Genomic DNA, 11,023 nt, shown 5'->3' with positions numbered 1-11,023 from the left:
ACTATTAATAGTAGCAACCAACAAGGCAACAAAGCGCACAGCTGAGGTGCCTGACATGCAGGAATGTACCATCAGATAAGAAAGATGAGCTCAGCAACAACAGGAGAAAAGGTAGACCCGCCAGGATCATAAAATTCTGGAATATTTGGGACTTACTGATGAATCAAAGATGTCAAAACAAGTGTTTAGAGATGTCAAAACTGAACTTTGTTTGATTCCTTCAATATGCCTGAAGCAGTTTTCACACATATCATCTCTATCTGCCAAATTATGTAAGTTTCCCTCCTTGGTAGAGCCAGGCACCACTTCAAATGAGGCCGCAAGCAGGTGGCAGTTTGAGCAGAGGGCACGACAAATCCAAGTGTGTCTAACGAGTGTGTCCACATCATCCATCATTGTGAGCTATGGCGATGAACTTGTTCAGTATTGTTAAAGGGAATTACAGCATGACACTGTTTGTACACCTACAGTTAAACCCCATGCAAGCAAAACACACACATTTCCAGGCCATACAAACACAAACACACACGCAGGCACTGGATTACTGCAAAAAGTGATTGCATGTATTTGAACTACCGCAAATGGCTTGTTGACCTATAATTTCAAGCCATTTTGAGCAAGAAAGATCATTCCGATTACAAAGTAACAGCTGGAATAAATATTTGGCGACATCAATTTCATATACCCTTTATTTATGCAGGTACAATAAGTGTCATTGACATTAAAATGTCTTTTTTTAAGAGAGATTTGGCCGAGAGGGAAGCAGAAATTGCAACTAACAGTTCTATCGAGGTATTGGACTGGATTGATTGTAATGTAGGTTATAGAGATACTTGCAAAACAGGTCATTTCTTTATTTTATATATAATCCCTTCTTAATTCCTGTTGACTGCAGTCTACTTAGCAATATAAGCAAAGGTATTACACATAGAAAACACAGAGAAGCATTGGAAATCACTTTTTGGGAGACAGAGGGGAGAGAGAAGAGTGCTGTCATGTGAAGGAGACTCGGAGTATATTTTTGTATTCTCTCCAACGTTTCTCTGGTCTCTTCTGGAGGCACAGGTCACTGCCCCTGTCACCCATTTGTCCTTTCTTTATCCAAAAGGTGACTCTCTTTTCTTGGGCTTCTTCCCACATTTAAATTTGTTTTCACTTTTCAAGTGGGAACTCCTCTCTTCCAATACTCTGACTTTAAAGCCCCCAGGCCACACCTGTGTGTGAGAGAGAGAGAGCACAATGAAGCTCGGAGAGCAGCAAAACAGCAGATTGCACAGCACCCCGTTTCCACATTAGCTCAACAAGTGTACACACGGCGCTGATAAATCTCCAGTAATTACCGCCTCATCCCAGCATTTCAAAGCTGCATTCCTGCAGGCGTCCACCAGATTTGTTGTATCATTGTTCATACAAACAAATCATAAAGCAAAGCGTCGGCATGTGGCTTGATTGGGGCTGCTATTATGGATGGATGGAGCGTGCGCAGAGTAAACAGCGGTGAAACTTCACAGTGTCAGTGGCTTCAGTTCTATCTCTCGAGGCACAGCTGAAGGGATGAGCTAAGGAATCAAATCAATCAATAGTCAAACGTCTATGCACACAAGGTTTTGTTTATTGCTTTGGATAATCAAGAATCGGGCCAGGAAATACTACTAATAATATATATTTATTTTCCTCTGAGAATAAAATATCCATTAAAATATATACATATACATCTTTCCATCCATAATCCAATACGTATCAACTTTCAGCTGATCTAGAATGGGCCACAGCAGAGGACAAGTTCAGATGCCGACGGGAAAGGAAGACACATCCATCTGCATTACAGGAGCATGACAGGCCCTGTAGGTGTGTCCGATCCACAGACAAAGGTAAACGACACTGTGTGGGAATGTTCATCTCAGCTGACCCGGCATTAGCTAAACAGAGCAGGGGAAGAGAGAAACGGGTGTCTGAATGGGTGTTTTCACCCTCTCCAACTTTCTTTTTACGAGGAGTTTGAATTTCAGGCTCAGAGGTCGTGGCCTCTCTGTTCCAAGCCTTCAGAGAGGAGGTGGGGCCAGGGGGAACCTGTCGCTCAGAATAAAAAGTCCGTCGGCTGAAGAGGTGCAGGCCTGCTCATACCCTGTCTACCGGACCAGCGAAAGCAGCCGCCTCCAGCCAGCCGGGCCGGCCAGCTGCCTCGGGGAGATCCCAGGTGGCAAATATTCCCCTTGCTGCAGGGAGGGAGAGAGCACTCGACCCCACCCTTGTGGACGTCTGGAAATTTGTCGAGTCAGGGTAGCTCGAGTTCTGCGGTTGCGGTGACCAGTGAGACGTGACTTGTGTGCGTGTGTGTGTGTGTAAGGGGGGGGGGGGGGGGGCAAGTTTCTGGCACCCCATTAACAGCAGGATGGGATGGGACGCTGTGGAGGCGCTTTAAGGGCCCTCGGCGTCTTGTCTTCCTTCACCTCACAGCTGTGGTTTATGATCACGTTTGTAGGGAAGTGAAAGTTTGTGTGCGGCAGCTGAATAGTACCGTGTATTCATTGTGTGTCTCAAATGAGTCCCTCGTGACTTCCAGTGAAATTTGATCCCTGTTAGCAACGAGCAGGTGAAGAGGGAGAAGTGAACAGTGCAGCAGAGCACAACATGGGAAACGAGTAACAGAGGGAGCGAGATAAACACACAAGAGAAAAAGGAGTGAATTAGAGAGGAAGCCTGGTCGCTGGAGGATTGAAAAATGATTTCCCCTGGCTCTGCAGGTTGGAGATACAGAGCACAGATCAGCGGAGGAAATCCCCTTCTCCGCACTGCTCCATCCCATCCCTCCTTCATCTCCACTGGGTTTCCTGCACTCTGTATCCCCTGAAACGGGAGGAGGCAGACGGTGTTCCAACCTGCTGCACATTTCATGAGGACTGCTCCACTATCAGCATGCCAGACTAAGACACCGAGGGCCACGCCGCAGACATATTTGAGCCCAGAGCTGGCACTTTGTGATAAAAGCTAGATTAAAAGCAGAAGGTGGACCAACCACATCAAATTAATTTCCTGCACAAACAATCAGTTTGGACACTCATGCATGTCTCCAATAAGGTCATTTACAATAAAATGAAAAGACCACACGCACAAAGTTCCATTACAAACCTTTTTATTAGGTAACAGAAAGCCTTTTGTAACTGTGTGTGTGTGTGCGCGTGTGTGTAAAAAAAAGAATTAACACGTTCAATCACTTTGACCTCCTGTTAATGCTTCAAAATTAAAGATTTATAAATACCACGAACAACAAAAGCAAATACATTCTGCTTTATTTTGAACAGATTAGAAGAAAAGAAAAAAGGCAATTTGGACGTAACACATGTGAACTTATCCAGCATTCGTTTAAAAATTAAAATTAAAAACCTAAAAAGTAAGACAGAAATGGGCTCCTTTCCAATTAAGGATCTGCTTAGACTCGTAGCTTTGAAGACTATACTAGTAGTTTTCTGTGTTTTAGGGTTCAAACAGCAAATATTTGATTTTTTTTTTTAAATCATAGTTTTCAAATGATTTAATGCAAGTAGCCATCTTGTTTATTAAAGTACAATATATACATCATTTCCCCCTAAAACACAAAACAGTATAGGGCTTCAACTTGACCTTGGATTGTATACAATGTACATACAGTACATACATGAAGTGGACCGGTCCCAAACCCCAGGAATGAGACCTGTCCTGACCCGGAGCTGGAGCTGCGCCTACATACCGGAATCAGCTGCCTTTGTTCTCTTTCACAGCAGTCACACTCCTCGCTACAGCTTCCAGGTGATGAGGTGTAAGGCACTGACAGTGCCTCATGATAGTGCAATGCTCAGATGTTCCCTGTACCTTTTGCTCTCAGACAAAGGCCCAAACGGGGCCCAGTTTTCCAAAAAAGAAAAAAGTATCCATTTTCAAACCCAGGAGAACCATTCCGAAAGGAACTGTGCATGGCGTGACGATGCACGACCCTGGCAGCGTGTGGAAACTAATGAGCATGAAGGAAACAAAAATAGCAATGCATCACGCGCGTGTGTGTATGTGTATACAATCTACACTTCCAATAGAAGAGTTAAAAAGACAGAAAACTGGAGAAAACCCTATTCACAAAAAAAAGTAAAATAAACCCTGCTTTGGTAAAGCAGTTTTTAAAATGCACCATCACTATATAAAGCTGATTATCGCATTCATATAATATGATGAACATATGCATCTTCTCGCGCTCCCTCACTGTTTGAAGGAGATTGCGCGCGTGTGTGTGTGTGTGTGTGTGTGTGTGTGTGTGAGAGAGATCACGAATATGTTCAATGTTAAAATACAGAGAAGCCTGCAACAGGATCTCCATGTGAGAAGTGCAAAGGCCTCAGCAGCACATTAATTTCAAACTGAAGGTGGCATTTATCACCTGTGGAACTTTTTTTTTTCCTTTCTTTCTTAACGCCCGCTGTCACAGAAGGTCACATGTGTTGTGTTAACAAACGCTGCATAAAACAAAGAAAATGAAGAGGTGCAGACACTTAACACCCATCCAGTTGAAAGCAGATTCAGTCGCACGGTTACTTCTGCCACAAGCCTAGATGATGCTGCAGTCTCTGGGGAAGCACATGGTGCTGAAGTTTAAAGCACAAATGCAAACTTTTGTTTAGAACAGAAAGCAGGCCTGCCTGTGACCAAAACACTGGGACTTTGGAACAAAATAAATAAACAAAAAACAATAATATATATATTCCACAATCTAAGAGTTCACCATTTAGTGAAGAACAAAACCTCTGCAGCAACAGGAGAATGGAAAAGGGATGCCATAAAACACCCTGGATCACTTTATGTCTCATGAACAAAGATAGGATTAAGTAAGAGGAGACTGCAGTGTCTTACTTTCTCTCTTACAGGTGGTCAACTTTAAAAACTACAAAAGATAGCATCTTTATTGAAAAAAAGAAGATGTAGAGTTTTAAAATACCTCACATAAACTTCAATTTTAAATACCTCAAAGAGCTTCAGTCTTCATTAATATTTAGCTTTTTGGTGGCTTCTTACCTGATGCAAACAGCATGAGGAGCCGCAAGCTTATATTAGTGTGTCAAAGCAACACCAGTCTTTGTGACAGGTGGGGGGTGTCAGGGATCATCTGGTGGAGCACGTGTTAGTTTTTAAGTCAGGACAGAATGGGGGGAAAAAAATGAATGAATGAAGTAGTGACAGACGAGGATCAGGGCAGCTGCTGCAGCGCTTTAAAAAGCACAGTAAAAATTATTTTTGATATTTACAATGAGGAACAAGAATACATTCAGGCAGCAGAAGGAGAGGGGGGTGGCCTCTTCTCTCTACGAGGTACATTTGGCACTGCTAATATTCAACCATCCCCACACATTCTAATAGTCCTTCTCCATCCCTTTGTCTTCTGTCTCTTCACCAGACTGACCGGAACATCAAGCTAAACTCTGACTTCTGTGGGTCATAAAGTGTCACCTCTGCTCTTACTGTTCATTCATGTAATACTCGGGGCTTTGAAGTGGTAAACACTGCAGTGTGGGGCCGGCGGAGCGTTCCTGCGAATGTCTTTTGATAAGACGCAAAACTATGCAGATCCAGTGCTCCCCCCATGCTCGTTTCCCCCCGCTTCAATCAGCAAGAGTCTTTGGTTCAGAAGGCACGTGTGTGCGCGTCTCTCCACAGAATCCCTCCTGTATTTTATTCTTTTTTAAATATCCTTTGATATAAAAACCCCGGCAGTGTGCAGGCCACCCGGACTCGAGGGTTTTTTTTTCCTTCTTCAAAAAGTCAATCCATTTCCCAGCTTCCTGCTAGTAGTCTTTTGGGAATGGCGGAGGGAGACTGTGGGCGGGTGTAAACTTAGATACCATTGGTCAGATCTTTGATGACGTTTGCCTTCACCAGCTTACGAAGGAACTCCTTTTCCTTGGATATGTTGTGTGTCCATGACTGCAGGATAATCAAAGGAAAGGACATGTTCAGAAAGATACAACATCACAGATGAAACACGAGGATAAGTGGTGGGAGGAGGCATATTAAACAGCACATTTTCCAACAGTGCCAGACAAAACTGTATGTTAAGTTTAGGGTTACTATATCCCCAGTGTCTATACATGTGGGTGTTCAAGTGTACAACAATGGAGCATGTGTTAAGCCATGGTGGTCAGTCTTCTGTCCTGCTGTGCTATAAGAATTCAGTCCAGTGGGATAGTTAGGGATAAAAGGAGAAGGGATATATAGAGAAAGGAGGCACAGGGTGGAGGAAGAGACCTATGAGAGAGAATGAAAAAAAGTGGAGAGCTTCAAGACTCTCTTATAAGGTCTGGCTGTGTGTCTGTCTGGGTCAAGCCTCCTACAATTACATGATGGGAAACGCCACAGCCTGAAAGAACAATAACCTGCAGTTTTCGCAGAAGTCAACAGCAAAATTACAATGACATTTAAAATACAATAACAACAATAACAACCTGCTGGCAACCACTGGTTGGGAGAGAAAAGCGTGTATTCCGCGACCAGTTGGCAAATATTTACTTAAGGTTACGTGCAATCGCTATCATTAAAAAGGTCCACCATGAAAAGCTCCTTCCAGCTGCTTTGGTCGCTAGCAGATTTGGTTGCCAGTAATTTGTGAATATTTGCACACAAGTTGGCGTTTTTCATGTAAACTACTCAGAGGTAGCGAAACTGAAAAGTGCACCTTGTGGGGTCGTCATCTAATATGGAATCCAGCATGTAAGCACTCGAGACAGTTTGCTCTATTTGCTTTTAGCTTCCACTCTGGCTGGTTTTATGGTGTTTCATTAGCTTTAATGACGATCCGCTGTGGTGACCCCTATAGGAAGCAGCTAAAAGACGAGGAGGAGCAGGGTAGAAAAAAACCCCAATGCCTTCCCAGCTTCACTAAAAGTCTGTCCGTATCCACTTTGCACACATGACACGGGACAGACAGGGCAACATATGCATTGGTTGCAATCATGTCTTTGGGTAACTTCCAAATAATAACTGTAAGACTTTATTCCTCTTCGACTTCTTTCTTTAGTGAAACTCCACATGACAAAAATGTTAAAGTTGCGACCATAAAATCAAAACTGGAAGATGAGCAGAAAGATGCCAATGGCTCCACAGCCTCAGGTCATCATTCTCTGTGGGTTTTCACAGTCATTTCATCAACTATTGATCCGATCAGTTTAAATTAGATCATTTCCAAGCACAGCTTTGAGATGACAAAAATGAGGATGCATAGATAGACATGTATTGTGGATTTTAATCCTCCACCCAGACAGTTAAAGAACAGGCCTAAGTTCTAAAGTTCCAGAAAAATCAAAACCTCAGGCGCTGGTTAAGCTTTCCAAACAACAGAGATAAAAAAAATGAAAGGCTAAAAACATTAACATTAATTAGCCATGTATGGCTGATGATGACAATGCTGATGAAGATGATGACAATAAATGCCAAAGGTTTACTGGGAGTTTAGACAAAGGTTATCATCATACTGAGCTCATGGTTTACACATGTCAGCGCAGGGGTGACATCTCTGATTCAGCTCGGTTTCAGTGTAAACACAGAGATCCAGACGTGATGGAGCAGAGAGAGCTCCGTCATGAGGACGTTTAGAAAACGATCGTTTAAGTGACTGATGAAAGACCGTTCCCACTTCAATCTAAAAATTTAGTTCGACGATTTTCATTTTTCATCTTTCATGAATTTATGTTTTAATTTATCAGGAAGTTTCACCAATCTTTCATTTTGTTTATGGTTTAATATACGTACGGGTTTGTTTCCCTTTTTTCCCCCCCAGACATTTTCTCTGGTTTCCACTAATCTGTGCTCTTAATCTTTCATGAAAGCAGCTCTGACTTAATTTTCCAAGTCAAATGGGACGTAAAGTTACAGACAGGTGACAAATTAAGAGAATTGCCTGAGCTCTTAAACCTCAGTATCGAGGTGGCCGTTACTCTCTTGTGGCCATGTGGTTGGCATGCTTTTCCTCTTTGAAGCATCACTCCACAACAAGCTGTTTAGTGATTGCTTTCATCTTACAATGTAACATTTCCTGATTCTGATGGGCGTAGTCTACATCCATCTGAAGGGCACGAGGGGTCACTGAATGGTTTAAAAAGTATTGAAATACTGTGTATTGCATACTATGGCATTTACACATCTTAACTATAGAAGATATTGGATCAGTGAAGGGATATTTTTTGGAAAGTTAATCCTTTCACAAAACATCCAGAGACTTTGAGCTGATGGCGCAGTTATCAGACAAAATGTTCCTGACACCTCTGCAGCTTTAACAGTCCCTTGTAATCTTAAATATTTGTAGAACAACCATTAGCTAACTGCAAAGAGCTGTTTAGCACTCCGGAGCACCTCCAAGCATTTTTTCTTCCCATAAGCTCATAACGGTTATAATTTTGGCTTTAAAGAAGAAAAAAAATGGGAGAAGTTGAACCCCAAAAGAATTCTTGGACTAATATTACCATAAGTCCAAACAGTGACTGCTTTGTAGTGAATGTATTTTGGCTGTAGGCCAGTTCACGTCCCCCTCACACTCCTTCACAGGAGTGGTGGTCCCTCCTAATCAAAGTCTACAGTTGTTACTTTGGTTATTCTACTGTGGCCAAAGGGTAAGGAGCAGCTAGAATATATTGTTCTCATTAGGAATGAGCCCACGTCGTTCCGCATTTCATTTAAAGAAATCTTAAAGAGTGCCTCCAATGCTGGATTACCCTGTAGTGAAATAAGTGCTGATGTGCGAACGCTCACCTCTTTAATGGCGGACATCTTGACAGACTCGTAGTAGTGCAGAGGTGCGTAGGGCTTGTTCATGTCGTAACCAAAACCAGCCACCGCCACCTCGTCGCAGTTGTGCAGTGCCATTGTTATAGCAACAGTCCCCAAAGTTGGAATGTTCTGTGGCAGAAACACAGGTGTGGGCAACAAACACACACACACACACACACACACACACACAAAATGAAAAACAGGTATGACAAAAGAAAATCTACCCAATTATTATTATAATTTTCTCATTGCATCTGACACAGATGTATTCTACCACTCTCGTATCTGCTTCCCTCCCTCCGTCTTCGGTACTTCTGTCTTTGTTCTACTTCACTGCTGCTAACTGACTCTGAACACTTGGTGATTAACTATTACCTTTGAGATGTGATGCCTGTAAACCCCTGCTACGACACGCTGAGCTACAGGGTTGAAGCTGTGCTTCCTAACCGCCCTGGGGTGCCAGAGATCTGGGATTTGGGGGGGTAGGTAAAAGGGCCTCTGTGTGTTTGATTGTGTGTGAGGATGTTGCAGAACAACAGAGGGTGTGTGTGTGTATGTGTGTGTGTGTGGGGGGGGGGGGGGGGGGAATGCAGGGTGCAGAAGAAAGCAGAGGGAGGGAGGCCCTATTTAAATCATTACCCTGATTTGCAGCCCTCAGGGTAGGTGGAGCTGAACCAGCAGCTGGCCAACCCCCCACTGCATGTTCTAATAAGAGATTATTTTACACACATGCAGCCACACACACTCAACATAAACACCAGTATAACAAATAGTCCTCCTCATTAATTTCCATGTACATAAACATATACTGTGATGGTCAGAGGAGAAACGGTAAAGTGTTTCTAGGGAAAGAATGTGCCAAATCATACAACTCTGCAGCCAGACAGCCCTGCAAACACCCAGACACAAACACAAACGTGCACACAGATCATCATGCACTCGCTCTCTTACGCACAAACACACACATATATAATGTGATGCCCACATGTTCAACACATGTTGCAGAGCTGAGTTCATGCAGGGGTGTTCTTGGTGGCCCCCAGAGGGTGGTGTTAGGGTGATACACTCCTCATGTCCCCTCCAATTCCCCCTATCCCCCCTTTACTTGCCAAGTGTACACAGACACATACACACACACACACTATATACACTTGCACACCAGTATTTAATTTCAAACAGTCTGATGTTTAGTTTGTAATTTTTCTGCTCTGCAATCGATTTGATAGCCACCAATTTAAATTTCATCACTTTACTTCTTAAACAAAATATTCTCTGGTTAAAGGGATGACACGGCAGAGGGATCCACCCTGGCGCCGGGTTACAGCGAGTATTCACTAGTTTTTAATGTACCGAAGTAAAATGCAGTGAAAGCTCGGAACGCTTTAGATCCGTGGCTCCCTAATCGCAGCTCCTGTTCCAAGAATGAACTCTGCTCATAACTTACAGCAAAATAAGCCCCTAAATGGCTCCAGAATCAGCAGATTATATAACATGTGTATATTTTCTTCAATTAGTTACTTAAAAAAGAAAAAGGAAAAAGACTCTTGTGTAAGCAGGGCGCAGACGAGTGGGACTGTAATTATTCTGCATTTCATTTGGAAACACAGTCCAATCCCCTCCCCATTCTTTCTGGATATCGAGCTCTCATTCTCTTACAAAAACAGATGAACGTCTCATCTATGCATACAAAGTCGATATCTGATGTAGCCTACGTAACTGGCCGACGCCGTTGCCAGCATTTATCCTTGTCTGGACTGCACAGTTACACTTCAAGGGGGGTGCACATCAGGTTACACCACTGGACACAGTGCAGGTTTTTTTTTTTTTTAAGAAGGGTGTGCAGTTACAACATACCTACAGTGAAGGTTTAAAACAAAAGTAAAGTTCCACTGTTACTTACTCCTTTGCCCATTAGGCCATTGTTGAATGGCAGGCCAATGAACTGGAAGGCAGCCTCCTGGATGAAGTAGGGGTTGAGGATTCTCATCTCTGTCGGCTCCCGAGGCACAGACTGAGCCACAGACTTCCAAAAGCCATCTGTGCCCCTCTGAAAAGTAAAAAGATGGAGGACAGCAGAAAAAGGTCAGTTTGTGTATGGTAAAGAATTTATTTTACACTGTCAGATTAGAGACATGTCACAGAGGCACAAATGGGAAAAAACAAAAAACAACAACTAAAAGGTTTCAATTGATGGCATTGGTGATAGGCAACTAAAATTTACCAACCAAACATCAACAAAAGATTA

The 11,023-nt window shown here is 43.0% G+C and overlaps 1 protein-coding gene across 9 annotated transcripts in view; it reads right to left on the bottom strand.

The window, feature by feature from the left end:
• Positions 1 to 3,273: 3,273 nt before the first annotated feature.
• The window catches only part of st3gal3b (ST3 beta-galactoside alpha-2,3-sialyltransferase 3b), a 50,192-nt gene continuing 42,442 nt past the window's right edge, over positions 3,274 to 11,023 (bottom strand). For all 9 annotated transcript variants that reach the window (XM_085439889.1, XM_085439890.1, XM_085439887.1 and 6 more), the window contains 3 exons: positions 10,679 to 10,825; positions 8,761 to 8,907; positions 3,274 to 5,943 (listed from right to left, as the gene is read on the bottom strand). In XM_085439889.1, coding sequence (XP_085296015.1) covers positions 5,854 to 5,943; positions 8,761 to 8,907; positions 10,679 to 10,825 — 384 coding nt within the window. In that variant the 3' untranslated portion in view covers positions 3,274 to 5,853. The remainder of the gene's footprint in view (positions 5,944 to 8,760; positions 8,908 to 10,678; positions 10,826 to 11,023) is intronic.

The sequence above is a fragment of the Copadichromis virginalis genome, linkage group LG18 (assembly GCF_057382275.1).
Source record: "Copadichromis virginalis isolate Kocher_CV1m ecotype Utaka linkage group LG18, C_Virginalis_male_GT1.1, whole genome shotgun sequence".
In the NCBI taxonomy this organism is placed as follows: domain Eukaryota; kingdom Metazoa; phylum Chordata; class Actinopteri; order Cichliformes; family Cichlidae; genus Copadichromis; species Copadichromis virginalis.
Note: the sequence above shows the minus strand (reverse complement) of the source record. Positions and strands in the feature narration are given on the sequence as shown.